At 39.5% G+C, this 14,491-nt stretch overlaps 2 protein-coding genes across 2 annotated transcripts; both read right to left on the minus strand.

Annotated features, from left to right (window-relative positions):
• Positions 1-81: 81 nt before the first annotated feature.
• cdkn2d (cyclin-dependent kinase inhibitor 2D (p19, inhibits CDK4)) lies at positions 82-2,472 on the minus strand. The gene is made up of 3 exons (XM_033970924.2): positions 2,314-2,472; positions 1,813-1,959; positions 82-935 (listed from the first exon to the last, which is right to left on the minus strand). Exons 1-3 carry the CDS (start codon positions 2,470-2,472, stop codon positions 582-584), a joined length of 660 nt encoding a protein of 219 aa, XP_033826815.2. The 3' UTR covers positions 82-581.
• A 322-nt stretch (positions 2,473-2,794) lies between these two features.
• On the minus strand, positions 2,795-12,038 carry ap1m2 (adaptor related protein complex 1 subunit mu 2). Its single transcript, XM_033967475.2, has 12 exons — positions 11,848-12,038; positions 9,088-9,244; positions 7,924-7,991; positions 7,725-7,855; positions 7,505-7,652; positions 5,162-5,288; positions 4,926-5,068; positions 3,770-3,841; positions 3,522-3,680; positions 3,326-3,451; positions 3,108-3,183; positions 2,795-3,028 (listed from the first exon to the last, which is right to left on the minus strand). The coding sequence occupies exons 1-12, from the start codon at positions 11,887-11,889 to the stop codon at positions 3,003-3,005; spliced, it is 1,275 nt and encodes a 424-aa protein (XP_033823366.1). The 5' UTR covers positions 11,890-12,038; the 3' UTR covers positions 2,795-3,002.
• Between the last annotated feature and the right edge of the window lie 2,453 nt (positions 12,039-14,491).

Raw genomic sequence — 14,491 nt, forward strand, 5'->3', positions numbered from 1 at the left:
TTTATCGTAGCTTCAAAATGTGGCCTAGCAGGTAAAGTGTTCCACAGTGACGACCTCTTGCGGAAAAAATAACACAAACTTATCATTTCCAAAGAGTTTATTTTGTTTCCATGTTCAAATCGCAAAAACTGAAAATCACTTGTTTAAAAAATCTATATAAATAACATTTCAACAAACACATTAAAGTCTATGTACAAAGTAACTGGAATATTTAATGTATTCCACAAATAAATAGGGTTAAAGTTAAGATATGTCTAGTTCAGAGTAACAACTATGCAAAGCAATTGTGCACACCATGTCAAGTTTTGTCAAAATGTAAAAACACAAAAGGGATTCAACTGTTACGCAATAGAAATACTACACAACAACTATCTACAAATGTGCTCTCCCATGTTCTAGGGATGTGTATAAGGTGCCTAAATTGCACTGTGCAAAAGAGGTGCCCACTGTAGCCACCGTCCACTGAAAATAAGCTGCCAGGATAATATGTTCCGTCACATATTGATGCAGAGCTATTAGCAAAAACAAACCTTTACACAGGAAGTAATTCAAGTCACCAGGATGAGTGAGCGAGTTTAAGGCTAACTGTGGACGTGAGCGAAGAGCAGATCCACCATATCGGGCACGCGGGAGGCTCTGGCCACATCCACCGCCGTCTGCCCGCTGGTGTTGACGTGCTTCAAGTCAGAGCGGGGAGCCAGGAACGCCACCACGTCTCGATGGCCCTCGCGGATGGCAATGTGTATAGGCAAAGCTCCGTTCTTGTCTGCTACGTTCACAGAAGCCCCGTGCTCCACCAGGACCTGCAGCGTGTCAACGAACCCGGTGCGGGCGGCGTCGTGGGCTGGGGAGATTCCGTATTTGTCCTGGACGTTCGGATTTGCTCCTTTTTGTAACAGCAGACTGGCGACCTTGGGGTTTCCCATCATCATGACCTGTGCGTGAAACCACGAGACACAAAGGAGAGAATGTTTAGAATAGACAGAACAAAAGCTCCTCTGTCTGTCGCTGCGCCCCGTCCTGCAATGAACCTGCCACATGGATAATCACAAAGACTAAATTATAATTACACCGGTGTTATGTTTTTGTACAGTGAATGTGACGATACAATAGTAACAAAGAAAAAGCACATGTTTAGTAGTTTCCTTCTGTACAGGTCAAAGGTCAGAGCTGCTGTGCGTGTTTGTAGACGATAAACCTGAAGACTGTGGTTCAGTGTTGTAATGTTTGAATCACAGGTGACCTGGTGTGACCTGGTATGTCCTGGTGTGACCTGGTGTGACCTGGTATGTGCTCTGGTGTGAGCTGGTGTGTGACAGTTTCTCACCTGCAGATCAGTTCTTCCATACTCATGGCTGGTGTGACCTGGTGTAAGGTGGTGTGATGTGGTGTGTGACCTGGTGTACTCTGTGTGCTCTGGTGTGACAGTTTCTCACCTGCAAATTGGTTCTTCATTACTCATTGCTGGAGTGACCTGGTGTGCCCTGGTGTGACCAAGTGTGCTCTAGTGTGTTCTAGTGTGTTCTAGTGTGTTCTGGTGTGCCCTGGAGTGCCCTGGTGTGCCCTGGTGGTCTCTGGTGTGCCCTGGTGTGCCCTGGTGTGCCCTGGTGTGTTCTGGTGTGCCCTGGTGTGCCCTGGTGTGCCCTGGTGTGCCCTTGTGTGCCCTCGTGTGCCCTGGTGTACTCTGGTGTACTCTGGTGTACTCTGGTGTACTCTGGTGTACTCTGGAGTGCCCTGGTGTGCTCTGGTGTACTCTGGTGTGCTCTGGTGTGCCCTGGTGTGCCCTGGTGTGCTCTGGTGTGCTCTTCTCACCTGCAGAGCGGTTCTTCCATACTCGTTAGTCGTGTCTGGGTGGACTCTTCCTTCCTCCATCATCCTCTGCACTTCTCTCGTGTTTCCTGTGGCTGCCGCCGCCGTCAGACATTTCCCCGCGTCCATCTGCCTCAGGACCATCCTCCTCTGTCCAGACACAAGGGCAAATGTGGAAAACATGTACAAATATGTAAAGGACAGAGGTGAAGCTGATCCCTCCTGTGTCTCCTCTGTGTCTCCTGTGACAAAGAGACTGAGACACAGCGACAATCAGAGACATGATGAGCTCATAAACCTGCGGCAGAGGACGCCACGAAACAAGAGACACCAGCGGAATCTGTTCCACAAAGGCGTGTGTTCTGTTGTGTGTTGTGTGTTCTGTTGTGTTGTGTTGTGTTTGTCAGAGCTGAATAAACCCTGTGTGATAAACCCTGTGGATGAGCCTCTCCGGAGCCTCTGAGCCGTGTGTTTCTTTCTTTGAGTCTTTTTTTTGAGTCTTACCTGTCTCTTTGTGTCCGTGCTCGCGGTGTCTCGAGGCTCCGTGACCCGTTGACTCAAAAGTCCAGTATTTTTTAAACCCAAACCGGAGCAGAACAGTTTATAAACATAAACATTATAACAGACATTTGCGCGCTGAGCCGTGTCTCCAGTGAGTCTCATACAAACACTGAGGCAAAGAGCCGCGGACCAATCACAGCGCGGCGGGGGGCGGGGCCTCTCCATATATGGACAAAGGGGCGGGGCGACACCTCGGTTTCTACAGTGTCACCCTGGCAACAGCCCGTCTGCACCAATCAGAGCGCGCGGAGCGGAAAGCGGGCGATTCGTGAACGTTGAAGTGTTCAAAGTGTTTTCAAAGACTCGTTCACATTTCTGACCTGCGGCTCCTGAGTCTGGAGCGGAAAAAAGGCGCGTGTGCGGCGCTTTTGGGCGGAATTTACGCTGTCTGAGGTTATGGGACAACAACAACGACCAGAGCGTTAGAAAAAAGAGCTTTATAGAGTTTTTACACAACACAATCACAGAAGATTTACACAAATACACACGATTAGAAGTGAAGTTTGGCTCATACTGTAAAATCAAACTGAAAAACACTTCACACATAAAGCAAATGAAACATAAAGACTTTTCCTTCAGTCGTTGGGTTTGTAGTGCAGGGGCCGTGTGGATATAACTTTATTTTGATGATTCTACACATTTGTCCTTAACTGATAATCTGGAAAAAACAAAATATAACATTAGATTTGAAGTTTGTTTGTCATTTTGTTGTTGTTTTGTTGTGTATTTAATCATACCTCCGCTCTGTGTGATGTAACGCACCCAGGGTAAGGCCTGATATCCGCTCTTCTCTATGATCTTCATGTATCTGACCTGCAAAAACAGAGCATTTAGAACAAGAGTCTTTGAAAACGCACTCCCGATGTACGGCCCAAGGACAGACGGGACAAACGGTAGAATTTATGAGGCACACACGCCACATTCATCATCGTCTCCTGTTTCCCCCGTCACACACCTGTATCCCCGACACTGTGAAGTACGGGATTTCAAATTTGACAGTGATGGGCGGTTTTCCTTCCAGCTCGTTGTTCTCCACACTGGGCAGACCAAAATGGGCCCTCATCAGGAACTCTTTGCCCCCCTGAAACCACAGAAGGTGCAAATAAAAACACAAATACACAAACACAGAGCGGATTTCATGTCTCACTTACTGGAAAAGACTTGATGGTCCAAACCACTAGATTTTTCTCTGGGACGTATTTGGCGTTTCCGGTGCTGGTTTTAAACTTGGGGGAGTCGGCGTCGCTCGGGACCGGGACCCTGACCTCCACATTGTTTGCAACGGACTGTTTTTTAAACTGTCCCTTTGCCTAAAAAAACACAAACAAACACGTGAAATGTTCTGTTTTGTGTCTTTATTTCGATGATAAACACTAAAATAAAGAGGTGTGGGCTGCACCTTCACCATGATCTCCACTCGGCTGTGAGAAAACTTTTCAATGACGGATTCAATCCAGATCAACGGCTTCACCTGAAACGAACAAGAAAAAGTTAGACTGGAATGACCTGGTTTAGACCTGGTTTAGACCAAGTGTAGACCTGGTTTAGATCTGGTTTAGATCTGGTTTAGATCTGGTTTAGATCTGGTTTAGTCCTGGTTTAGTCCTGGTTTAGTCTTTGTTTAGTCTTTGTTTAGTCTTGGTTTAGTCTTGGTTTAGTCTTGGTTTAGTCCTGGTTTAGTCCTGGTTTAGTCCTGGTGTAGACCTGGTTTAGTCCTGGTTTAGTCCTGGTTTAGTCCTGGTGTAGTCCTGGTTTAGTCCTGGTTTAGTCCTGGTTTAGTCCTGGTGTAGTCCTGGTTTAGTCCTGGTTTAGTCCTGGTGTAGTCCTGGTGTAGTCCTGGTTTAGTCCTGGTTTAGTCCTGGTGTAGACCTGGTTTAGTCCTGGTTTAGTCCTGGTTTAGTCCTGGTGTAGTCCTGGTGTAGTCCTGGTTTAGTCCTGGTGTAGTCCTGGTTCAGTCCTGGTTCAGTCCTGGTTTAGTCCTGGTTTAGTCCTGGTGTAGACCTGGTTTAGACCTGGTTTAGTCCTGGTTTAGTCCTGGTTTAGTCCTGGTGTAGTCCTGGTTTAGTCCTGGTGTAGACCTGGTGTAGACCTGGTGTAGTCCTGGTGTAGTCCTGGTGTAGTCCTGGTTTAGTCCTGGTGTAGACCTGGTGTAGTCCTGGTTTAGTCCTGGTGTAGTCCTGGTTTAGTCCTGGTGTAGACCTGGTGTAGTCCTGGTGTAGTCCTGGTGTAGTCCTGGTTTAGTCCTGGTGTAGACCTGGTGTAGTCCTGGTGTAGTCCTGGTGTAGTCCTGGTTTAGTCCTGGTTTAGTCCTGGTGTAGTCCTGGTTTAGTCCTGGTGTAGTCCTGGTTTAGTCCTGGTGTAGTCCTGGTGTAGTCCTGGTTTAGTCCTGGTGTAGTCCTGGTTTAGTCCTGGTGTAGTCCTGGTTTAGTCCTGGTTTAGTCCTGGTGTAGTCCTGGTTTAGTCCTGGTTTAGTCCTGGTTTAGTCCTGGTTTAGTCCTGGTGTAGTCCTGGTTTAGTCCTGGTTTAGTCCTGGTTTAGTCCTGGTTTAGTCTCACGTGTGTGTTGATTCGGTAGGACATAAGCTCAGACTCTCCGTCTGGAGGAATAAACGAAATCGTCCGGTCACTTTCAAACCGCGACAGACGGACGCACTGATGGAACTTCACGTCCTCCATCACCACCGTCTTACCCTTGTCTCCTGAGCACAAACAAATCATTAAAAACAAAAAACAAAACAAAAAATCATAAAAATACATTTAAACACAAAAAGACCAGAGTGGAACCAACTCACGTCCAGTCAAAGCGAACAGGACCCGGTCGTTGAGTCCCAGTCGCAGCTCGGGCATCCCGGACAACATGGTCTTTAGTTTAATACTCCCTACGATGTCACTGCTCATCACACTGCCGTTTGCATTCACCTAGAAACAAAACAGAGAAGAATATGCAAAAACACAAACAAGAATATGCAACAACAAAAAAACAAAGAATATGCAAAAAAACAAAGAAGAATATGCAAAAAACCAAACAAGAATATGCAAAAAAAAACAAAGAATATGCAAAAAACAAAGAAGAATATGCAAAAAAACAAACAAGAATATGCAAAAAAACAAACAAAGAATATGCAAAAAAACAAACAAGAATATGCAAAAAACAAAGAAGAATATGCAAAAAAACAAAGAATAATATGCAAAAAATCAAAGAATATGCAAAAACACAAACAAGAATATGCAAAAATACAAAGAATATGCAAAAAAAACAAAGAAGAATATGCAAAAAAAACAAACAAGAATATGCAAAAAACAAAGAAGAATATCCAAAAAACAAAGAAGAATATGCATGTAATAATCATAAAAGTGTGTGGACTCAAATGCATCTGTTTCAATGGGATGAACAGTTTCAGACTGAAGACGTGTCTCTGCTTCTCTCCTCTTCTTCAGTTGTGGTCATTTTGCTGCTGGACACAGACTGACCACAACTGAAGAAACATCTGGAGGAGACGGGGCTGGAGCTGAAAAGGTCCCAGACACTTCTGTGCATTAGAACAGCCTGATCTTTATATATTTGTAAAAACTCACTCTTGTATCGTTTTGTTTTATCGTGTTTTTGCATGTTTTCGTTCATAAGATCATCATGTCCAGCAGAAATCTGACCAGAACTGAAGAAGCGGATTGGACGAGCAGCGAGACGTCTTCACTCCTATGACTTTTTCACTTTCTCTTTTATAAAACTGCACTTTATATCGTCTTTGTCCAGCACTTTGAGCAGCTGTGGGTGATTTTAAATGTGCTTTATGAATAAATGTGACTTGAGTTTGACTTGACGTGAACTTTTTTGTCCAGTGACAGATTTGAATTTGGAATAATGTTTTTATGTAAACAACTGAAACCTGATTCAAGCAAACACAAAGAGCCTATATTTCTTTATTTGTCATTAAAAATCCAAGTTGTGTAGCAAAATCACACTGCGCAGATGAGTGTGTATGTATTTTATTATTATTATTATTATTATTATTATTATTATTATTATTATTATTATTATTATTGTTATTATTATTAGTAGTAGTATTATTATTAGTATTATTATTATTATTATTATTATTATTATTGTTATTATTATTATTGTTATTATTATTATTGTTATTATTATTAGTATTATTATTATTATTGTTATTATTATTAGTAGTAGTATTATTATTAGTATTATTATTGTTATTATTATTATTATCATTATTATTATTATTATTGTTATTATTATTATTATCATTATTATTATTATTATTGTTATTATCATGATCATTATTATTATTGTTATTATTATTATTATTATTATTATTATTTATGTGACTGAAGCTGAACTGTTTATTCTGCTCTTGTCTCTGTTTAAAGGGACATTTTACACTTTTTCTGATCTATGTTCTAATGTTGTTCTTGGAGTTGTGTTTTGTTTCATTCGCACAAACTCTGTACATTTAGTCTTAGTTCTTCTCTCAAACTGAAAACACTCCGTTCCACCTTGTGATGTCATCGTGTGGCGATACAGGAAGTGCTCCGCTGTGTTTTTAAACTCCGCACACCTTCATTTCTAGAATCATTTGGATCATCTCCGCCTCTGGAATTACCGCTTATCTCGACTGAACTAAAGTGTAAAAGGAGCTGTTAACTAAAAAAAACACAAAAACAAAACACCACTTGATGACATCACAAGGTGGAACAGAGCGTTTTGAGCTTTGGAGATGTTACAGACTGATAATAAAAGATTATAAATGAAACAAAACACAACTCCAGGTGCGTTTTTGATTCTGTAACAGCGTCATAACACGACTTAACGTAATATAATGTTAATTTTACAACGATTATTTACATTTTGACTTGTTTATATTGTGATTTTAATGTCTTTCTTGTTCTGTAAAACACTTTGAATCACTCTGTGTGCTGTACAAATAAACCCGCCGTGCCTTGCCTTGAGGCTGTTGCCATAACAATTACAAATTTAATCCAAAACCTTTTTCAGCTGCATAAAAATCCACGTAATTGTGCAACTTAATCCCATGAAAACTTGAAACGGGCCTGTTTATACGTGACATTTTAAATATTCCCCCAAACGTCAGCAGGTTTATTTCCGTCCCGTGACCTACCAGGACGTTGATGCTTTCAATGACATCGATGAAGACCTCGTTCTTCTTGTACTTGATGCCCTCTGACCTCCAGGAGACGGCGTTGGTGACGGTCGTCGGGACTTTGCTCTTCGTGACCTCGAGTTTCGCCCCTTCCTGTGTGATGTACCTGAGAAATGCGTTTGTACGTGTTGTAATTTCCCGTTTAAAACTCTTAATTTGTCATTTTGTCGTCACTCACTCCTGCAGGATCTTCCCGTCCGTCGTCTGCGGGAAACCGAAATCCATCAGCTCGTCCAGAAGCTCGTACACAACCACGAAATTGTCCTGGATGCTCTCCTCCTCCAGCTCTTTGAAGTAGTCGGTGAAAACCTGCACATTACACCACAGTGAGTCCAAACACGTGTCATCAACGGATTTCCACGCGCCGTTTCCTTTACCTCGACCATTTTGTAGAGAAATGAATACACCAGGGCGGCGTTGGAGTTTTTATTTGTCGTAGCCACCACTGACAGACGGAGTTAAGGCGCAGATCTGCTCCAGAAATGTGAAATTATGATTCAAATGTTCATAAAACCCTCAAATACAAACACAATGGATAAAAGACGCACGCTCTTTATGACACTGGAGAAAATAAGGCATTTCTCAAACGCTCTGACTCGAAATGTGCTTAAGTCTGGTCACTTTTTTTTAAGTCTGTTTTGTTTTTTGTTTGTTTGATTTAGTTGTTTTTTTTTACGGTGTGTACATTCTCTTTATCTCTCACATTAGCCCTGGATACTACACTGTTCTATGTAATCTGTCTTTTTTATTCTGAAAAAATCTCTAAATAAATCAAACTTTAGGTCTAAAACAGACATGGGCAAACTACGGCCCGGGGGCCACACATGGCCCGTTGGGCTTATTAATCCGGTGAGCAAGAAGTCACCGCAGGAACGGGCGGCTACGGCTGGTGGAGCCAATTTACAGACTCAGCAACATTTTTTTCACCGGCAAACAGCGATTCAAGAGTCAAGTACAAAGAGTTTTTTGCTGCTGTTCAAATGAGCAAAAACTATCAAGTCTTTCTCTAAAGGAGAGTTTTTAAAAGAATGAATTTGGAAAACAATTTGTACAATGAGCCTTGTATTTTCACACTTTACTCCATGTTACAGGCCAAGTCTCTGATGTAATATACACATATATATAATATATTATATATATTATATACACATATATATAATATATTATATATATTATATACACATATATATAATATATTATATATATTATATACACATATATATAACATATTATATATATTATATACACATATATATAACATATTATATATATTATATACACATATATATATATAATATATTATATATATTATATACACATATATAATATATTATATATATTATATACACATATATATAATATATTATATATACTATATACACATATATATAATATATTATATATATTATATACACATATATATAATATATATCCTGGCCCCGCCCCTTGGTTTTAGACTCCACTGTGGCCCGGGGGCCACAGTTTGCCCTCCCTGCTCTAAAACGTTCTTAAAACCTTCAGAGAGGATTCAGAGAGGATACAGTAGAGGTTGGTGTGTTTGATCCACATAAAGTGAATGTTTCCGTGGGACAGGACGGGGCAGATAAGCCCCTCCTCCTCGTGCTGCATCAGTAACGGCACAAAGTGGTCGATCTCGGCCATGTCCACGTCGCCTTTGTAGTTTCTGCAGATCAGCACCTTAAAAGAGAAAAAAACAACGAGCGACGAGGCTTTTAGTCCAAACAACAACAACAACGTAAAACACAGAAATAAGAGAAATGACAGAAAAACCAGCCGACGTGACGTGACGAGGCTGAAGTCTGATGTTTCTGTTTGTATCAGTCCAGCAGTGGAAGGTAATGAAGTAAAAGTACTAAAGTGATGTATTTAAGTCAGATTTGTAGGTGTCTCTACTTTACTTAAGTACATTTACAGTATATACTTTTTACTTTTACTTCACTACATTTTACTTTTACTTAAGTATCTTTTCGCCTCCGTATCTGTACTTTTACTTTTACTCAAGTAACTTTTTACTTCATTATCTGTACTTTTACTTAAGTAACCTTTCCCTATGTATCTGTACTTTTACTCGAGTAACTTTTTACCTCTGTACCTGTACTTTTACTCGAGTAACTTTTTACCTCTGTATCTGTACTTTTACTCGAGTAACTTTTTACCTCTGTAGCTGTACTTTTACTCAAGTAACTTTTTATCTCTGTCTCTGTACTTTTACTCGAGTAACTTTTTACTTCTTTATCTGCACTTTTATTTAAGTAACTTTTTACCTCTGTATCTGTACTTTTACTTTTATTTTAGTAACTTTTCCCTCTGTACATGTACTTTTACTTGAGTAACTTTTTACCTCTCTCTGTACTTTTATTCGAGTAACTTTTTACCTCTGTACCTGTACTTTTACTCGAGTAACTTTTTACCTCTGTACCTGTACTTTTACTCGAGTAACTTTTTACCTCTGTACCTGTACTTTCACTCGAGTAACTTTTTACCTCTGTACCTGTACTTTCACTCGAGTAACTTTTTACCTCTGTACCTGTACTTTTACTCGAGTAAATTTTTACCTCTGTCTCTGTACTTTTACTCGAGTAACTTTTTACTTCTTTATCTGCACTTTTATTTAAGTAACTTTTTACCTCTGTACATGTACTTTTACTCAAGTAACTTTTTACCTCTGTATCTGTACTTTTACTTTTATTTTAGTAACTTTTCTCTCTGTACATGTACTTTTACTTGAGTAACTTTTTACCTCTCTCTGTACTTTTATTCGAGTAACTTTTTCCTCTGTCTCTGTACTTTTACTCGAGTAATTTTTTCCCTCTGTATCTGTACTTTTACTCGAGTAACTTTTTACCTCTGTATCTGTACTTTTACTCGAGTAACTTTTTTACCTCTGTCTCTGTACTTTTACTTGAGTAACTTTTTACCTCTGTCTCTGTACTTTTACTCGAGTAACTTTTTACCTCTGTACCTGTACTTTTACTCGAGTAGCTTTTTCCCTCTGTACCTGTACTTTTACTCGAGTAATTTTTTCCCTTTGTCTCTGTACTTTTACTCGAGTAACTTTTTACCTCTGTCTCTGTACTTTTACTTGAGTAACTTTTTACCTGTCTCTGTACTTTTACTCGAGTAATTTTTTACCTGTCTCTGTACTTTTACTCGAGTAACTTTTTACCTGTCTCTGTACTTTTACTCGAGTAACTTTTTACCTGTCTCTGTACTTTTACTCGAGTAATTTTTTCCCTCTGTCTCTGTACTTTTACTCGAGTAACTTTTTACCTGTCTCTGTACTTTTACTCGAGTAACTTTTTACCTGTCTCTGTACTTTTACTCGAGTAATTTTTTCCCTCTGTCTCTGTACTTTTACTCGAGTAACTTTTTACCTGTACCTGTACTTTTACTCGAGTAACTTTTTACCTGTCTCTGTACTTTTACTCGAGTAATTTTTTCCCTCTGTCTCTGTACTTTTACTCGAGTAATTTTTCCCCACTGTACCTGTACTTTTACTCGAGTAACTTTTTACCTCTATCTCTGTACTTTTACTCGAGTAACTTTTTACCTGTCTCTGTACTTTTACTCGAGTAACCTTTTACCTCTGTACCTGTACTTTTACTCGAGTATTTTTTTACCTCTGTCTCTGTACTTTTACTCGAGTAACTTTTTACCTCTGTCTCTGTACTTTTACTCGAGTAACTTTTTACCTCTGTACCTGTACTTTTACTCGAGTAACACACTGCAGTACTTGCTCCATGAGTCTCTAAACCTCGTGTATTTGAGCATCTCCTGTGTCAAACTCTTCCTTCTGTTCCTTCTCTCGTCTAAACATCTTCCAGATCACTATATTCTCCAGAGTCTGATGTAAAGTGTCATACAAAGCCTCAGCTGGATGTTGCCAGATCTGACCCTCAGATTCATCCAGGTTCAGTCCTTCATGAAACACTTGTGATAAACCAGAGTGTGATTAGTGAAAAACACAACAGTCCACAGAGATAAAGACAAAGACAAGGGTTTGAGGAAAAGACCAGAGGAAAAACAATGAGGTTTTGTGTTAAAATGTTGAACAAACCGGAAGAAGGAATTAAAAAAAAAACAACCAATGAATGAACCAGACGCACGAGCTGATTAATGTTTAACAGCAGGACCATGGTGTCATTACAGTTTAAACATAAAACAACCTCTAAACCTTAGATCTAAATGATAAAAACAGACTTTCAGAGTGACACCAAGTTTAAAAATGTCTTTATAAACTGAACATGGCTCGTGCGTAATGACCTGGTGCGTGCGTTTACCTTCCCCTTCAGGTCCAACACGAAAATGGCAGAAGCAGACATGATGTTTGCACAACGTGTCCACAGTCCACGCGTTTGGAGACGAGCTCAGCTTCACACGTTTATCAAAGTCAAAGAAATAAACAAAACAAAATGAATTCTCCTTCTGTAAGGTGATCGCCAAAAGGGAAGGGTCCAGGGCGTCTTTTCCTGGAGCAGCAGTGACGTAATGACGCACAGGTAAAACATTCACCCGAAGGACAGCTCACCTGAACAAAGAGGAGGTGCAGTTACTCAGTTTGACCACAAGGAGGCGGCAGAGACACAGGAATGACAGAAGAAGACTGGTCCATGGAGAGTGACTTTTAGTATTTAGAGCTTCATAATCTGCATTTAAAGAGCTTTATAAATGTGTTAAAACATGTATTTAAAGAGCTTTATAAATGTGTTAAAACATGTATTTAAAGAGCTTTATAAATGTGTTAAAACATGTATTTAAAGAGCTTTATAAATGTGTTAAAACATGTATTTAAAGAGCTTTATTAATGTGTTATAACATGTGTTTAAAGAGCTTTATTAATGTGTTATAATCTGTATTTAAAGAGCTTTATAAATGTGTTATAAACTGTAGTTAAAGAGCTTTATAAATGTGTTATAATCTGCATTTAAAGAGCTTTATTAATGTGTTATAACCTTCATTTTAGTTGCTTAAGTAAAAGTAGATACCAGGGAAAGGAAAAGTATCACTTGAACAAATCTACTTAAGTAAAAGTATTTAAGTACTGGTTTAAAAATGTTCTTAAAGAGTAAAAGGTAAAAGTATTTGATGTGTATTTTGAGCTGGTTTTATAAGGCTTTGATTTAGTGTTTTGTTCAGTAGAAACAATAGAAACAAACCCAAAGTGAACAGGACAGAACCCAAAGTGAACAGGACAGACGTACACTTACACTTTATTATATTTAACTGAATGACACTAGAGTAGATCACATTTAAAGGAGCTACGTGAAACCTTTTCTTTCTCTTGATCTTCACCCCACACTGTGCATTCACTGGTCACACGTGTTTGTCCTTTAATCCACAAAAGCTCGAGCACATGAACATACCAGACCTGCACGATCTTCATCACATTTACACAGCTCCTCATCAGCGACCACCTGAACACAACGACCCGACTCTGTGGTTCTGTAGAGCTGCACAAAGACTCACTTTAAACCAACAACGCCCCAGAGAGAACCAAGCAACCAGTTTGGATCCAATGTCAACGCTTCTGTGGACCGTCTGGCTTTGTATATCGCGTTAAATATTGATTCTACACACATTTATTTGTATTTTATGTTTAATTTGAAAAGGTTTGCGCAAACACGGCCGACCAAAAACACCTTAAACACATTGGTCATGGTCATCATTAATGTCTCACTACAGTAAATCATTGCCACGTTTGCACAGTTTTTATGATGTTTGTCCAAGTATTTTATTTTATTTTAGTCATATCTTCTTTTTTTTACTTTGTGCACGCCCTTATTTGTGCTTATTCAGTGTTTTTATGTTGCACTTTATCACCAAAGAGAGTTCCTAGTTTGAGCTGTGTTCACTGACAATGATAATTAAACTCTCCTGATTCTGATTCTGATCATTTTGACTCGTTGTATTTGTATTTACAATCAAAACCACACACTATATAAAAAGACACATACACACTGTGAGCTGTGAGAGCCTAAAACAGTGTACGTGTCTTTTTTAAATATATATATACATTTAAACATTCACAAAAGGCTAGTTAAAGGCTTATTGTGAAAGAAAATGGCCGACAAAAAAAGCAGACAACTTCACTTTGCTCTGTTCATGTCGCTCAGAAATCTACTCTTTACTTATTATATATTTATTTATCTTTATTTATGCAGCGGGTTCCCTGTTTAAAATACAACACAAACTGAAACAAACAATCAAAAACAAATAAATCAACATAAAACATCGAAAAACAAGCGCAGATGTGTGTATAAAAGTTTGTTATCAGATTATTAAACTGCAACGCGTCTAGTTTTTCCTTCCCGTCTCAGTTCTGGTTGCGGTTCGTCCTTAGTCTTACACTGTCACGTGATCTGGGATTAAATGTTCTGGTATCAATGATCGACAAGTACGTGAGGTGTTTCTGGCAGTTTTTGAAGTCGTCCCTTGTAGATAAACTTCACACGGTGTTTATACGGTGGTTTTTCAAGTTTCAAATCCATCAACTGTAATAAAAACGAAGAGCTGAGTGAAACGGTTTAGACTTTAAACTGTCATGTAATTCTTAGATATGTTTCTTTTTTTTAATATATGTCCTGCTTCACTGTTTTATCCGGGCACAATAGGTGATTTTGCGTCGCACAGAGCTGCCCTCACCTCTGCCCGACTCAAAAACAAACAGCAGTAGTAGATATTTCGCTCCTATAGACAAAAAAACAAACAAATGTAATCGTTTGAGTGGGATATTTATTCAGCTGTAAACGCACACGCCCTGCTTCTAATAAAACTTTACGTATTCAGTATTTCAGTATAAATGTTTTGAGCTCTTGGGGGCCCCCTGGTGGCCTTGGGACCCTCGGCAGCGGCTCATTCTGCTCATAGTCTGCACCGGCCCTGGTATCTGCCAACCTCGCTCAGCTTCATATTTGCGACCGTGCG

Source organism: Periophthalmus magnuspinnatus, chromosome 1 (assembly GCF_009829125.3).
Source record: "Periophthalmus magnuspinnatus isolate fPerMag1 chromosome 1, fPerMag1.2.pri, whole genome shotgun sequence".
Taxonomy (NCBI): Eukaryota; Metazoa; Chordata; class Actinopteri; order Gobiiformes; family Gobiidae; genus Periophthalmus; species Periophthalmus magnuspinnatus.